Genomic DNA, 3,044 nt, shown 5'->3' on the forward strand with positions numbered 1-3,044 from the left:
AGTAGGTGTGTCTATAGTGGTGTCATAATGCTTGCACTCACCACCTGGTCGCCCAGAAAGTGGACTATTAACAGCCCGCGTAAGCAGAGCAGAGAGCAAGATTTAAGTACACCTCACTCCACATCTGTATCTATCTTCTTAAGATACATACAATTCTTCAAATTCACACGCACACTCGCTCATGCAAGTAACACTCTGAAAACCGGCCTCATTCCCTCACTGCCTCCGTGAGGCATCGATCGGTACAATCGCTGGCCTCCACCCGCGGCTTACGGCTCTTTCTCTGGCCTCCCCCCTCCACCCAGGAGTTATGAATAACTGTCCCCCCACTGGGAGCTGGGTCTACCTGCAGGAGTGACACAACTCTTTTCTTAACACGTGTTTTGAGGGCGCGGCGCAGTTTCTGCCTGGTGAAGGCGTAGAGCAGAGGATGAAAGATGGTTGTTCCATAAGCCATTGCCAAGAAGCACAGACGGATCCGCACCAGGTTGTCACTGGGACCCATGCACAGGATCAGGACATTGACTGCAGACAGAGGGGCCCAGCAGCCCAGGAAGGTGGATATGATGATTAGGGACATTTTTAGGACACGACGTTGACGTTCCCGCCGGTCTCGGTGCCTGCGCACTGCCCGCCGCAAGGCAATGATGGCAGAAACCGAAGCCTGTACGCCCATGGAGGAGGCAGGCAGAGGTGTATTGGCGTGGGTCTGAGCTGATGTTGAGGCTAGGGTTGGAGAGACAGGCGTTGCTGGTGTGGTTGCGATGGGAGTGGTGGCAGCGGTGCTGACAGTGGTGACTGTTGCTCCGCTGTCAGACATCCCTTGGGGCATGGAGGAAAGCGGTGGGGGTGATGTTGGTGTAGGGGTAGGAGAGGGGATGAGGGGAGGATGGGAGAGGTTCTGGTTCTGGTTGGAGGACACTACCTCTGTAGGTAAGTTCAGATCCTTCCTCCTCCGTCTCCGACAGCGTATGCGGCAGGTGGAGTCCTTTGAACGTGTATTCCTCATCATGTGTGAGCCAATGCGGATGTTGAGCGCTTGAAGGATCCTGGAGTATGTGAACAACATGACTGCCACAGCTATGAAGAAGCAGGGCACTTGGAGCAACAAATGGTAATACATAGCCATGCCTGTGTAATACCCCTGTCCTCCAACACACAGCAGTGTCCTGTTCTGCCATACTGGAGGCAGATGGTGTGAAGGGTATGAGGGGGAAGTGGAGGGTAATAAGGAAGGAGAGAGGGAGGAAAAAATGGGGGTCAGCGCAGTGGTGAGCTCAGAGTCATTGCCTTGCCTTTTTGGCTCATCATCCTCTCCATCCTCAGCACTTGAAGAGAAGAAGTCTCCCTCAATGAAGGGCAGGAAGAAAACAGCCAGAGACACAGCCCACACGGCTGCCAGGAGCAGTGCAGCACGCCTGGGTGTCAGCAGGCGACTGGCTGGACGCACTGAGATGTCGTAACGGTCCAAACTGATTACTAACACGTTGACGGCTGTGGCCACACTGGTGAATGTGACGCAGGCCTCATGAAAGCAGCAAAGCGTGGCCAGGCTTCCAACTCCGCTTTCACTGGCTGGCAGAAGGATCACAGCCACAGTCAGAGGCAGACACAGCAGACAGACCAGTATATCGAGCACATGGAGGTTGACTGTGACCAGGTTGCTGACGGAATCTACGAGGTTGGACTGAGCACAGTAGAGCACGAGCACGGTCAGGTTGCTGCTGAAGCCCAGCACGAGCTCCAGCATCAGCACAGTGGTCAGAGACACCTGGAAGCCAAGTGGGTAGGGTGTGCTCCAGCCCTCCTCTTCACCCACCTCTCTCCCTCCATCCAGCAGGCTTACCCCCTGACCGTCACTGGTCTCCAGGAGGTCACGATAGCCTTCGGTCTCCATTGACGCCACAGCAGTCCGTCACACATAGCAACAGCGGCCTCCACTCCAGATCATGTTCTATGTGTCCTTTTCCTCTGGCTCAAATGAGACAGCGACGAAGGTGATGACTGGATCTTTGGTTGGTTCTACAAAAAAACAACAACAAGGAGACATAGAAAGGAAAAGAGAAAGACGGATAAGGGACAGAGAACTTGTCAGATATTACAAGTGAAGAGAGTTAATGCAGAGAGGTAAAAGTAATCTTGGCAGTTGACTGGAGTCATTGCAATTCAAGCTGCTGCTGATGACCCATGAAATCTCCCTTGGCTCAGCAGTTAGACAGCAGCACGCTTCATACAGACAATGTTAACAGCTCAGAGATGATTTGGAGCAGGATGTCTCTTGGGGGACATGAGTAGGTATGAGCACATGCAGGATCCCTGAGCTGTACAGGTTTTAATAAACCAGTGGGGAATTTATTTCCATGCTGTGCTTACGGTGCATGTATGAATCTGCAACAAAGACATAACGCCCTCTCATGAGCATGAGTGGGTGGAGGTTTGATTCATTCTTACACAACATACAGTATATGGGCAAGGAAGGAAGCGTGCAGGGTGAAGCATCTGCAAATCAGGAATCAGCCAGCGCACCTTTAGTGTTAAAGATCTCAGTGACATACTCCGTGTTGTCTGTGGTGGCTAGATCTACCGGTACTGTGCTTCAGTGATCGACAACCCACATTTGGAAGAGAACTTACGCCTGTGAAGAGCCAATAAAATGTCAATCATCAGTTAAATCTGAGGGCTCCTTTTTTTTTACAACCAGTATAAAATTGTCGGCTTCTCCTAGAGGAGAGGCGGACATGGGTAGAATGATAGAGACCCTGCATTGCATGTCAACATAGCAGGCATCCAACTGAGGGTGGCAGCAGTTAATAGTTCTCACGAGGGAGACATAATGAAGATGAATGGATCAATGATCCACAGACATTGCTGCATAACAATGCTATCAGAGAAAGACCAGCTCCCCGGCATCCTCTCTTCACACCTCCTCTTTCTTTTCCTTTTTTTTTTTGCATTTTTCACATCCATTCCTACTCTGTTCCCATTCCAGTTTACTGGCAGAGACAGACTACTTTACATGTAGAGCATGCTATTGATGGCTGGCC

At 51.2% G+C, this 3,044-nt stretch overlaps 1 protein-coding gene across 1 annotated transcript; it reads right to left on the minus strand.

The window, feature by feature from the left end:
- Positions 1 to 208: 208 nt before the first annotated feature.
- LOC311486335 (G-protein coupled receptor 22) lies at positions 209 to 1,897 on the minus strand (the record flags this gene model as incomplete). Its single annotated transcript, XM_084542147.1, has 1 exon — positions 209 to 1,897. The coding sequence occupies one exon, from the start codon at positions 1,895 to 1,897 to the stop codon at positions 209 to 211; it is 1,689 nt and encodes a 562-aa protein (XP_084398273.1).
- Between the last annotated feature and the right edge of the window lie 1,147 nt (positions 1,898 to 3,044).

Source organism: Chelon labrosus (assembly GCF_963514085.1).
Source record: "Chelon labrosus genome assembly, chromosome: 4".
Lineage (NCBI taxonomy): Eukaryota > Metazoa > Chordata > Actinopteri > Mugiliformes > Mugilidae > Chelon > Chelon labrosus.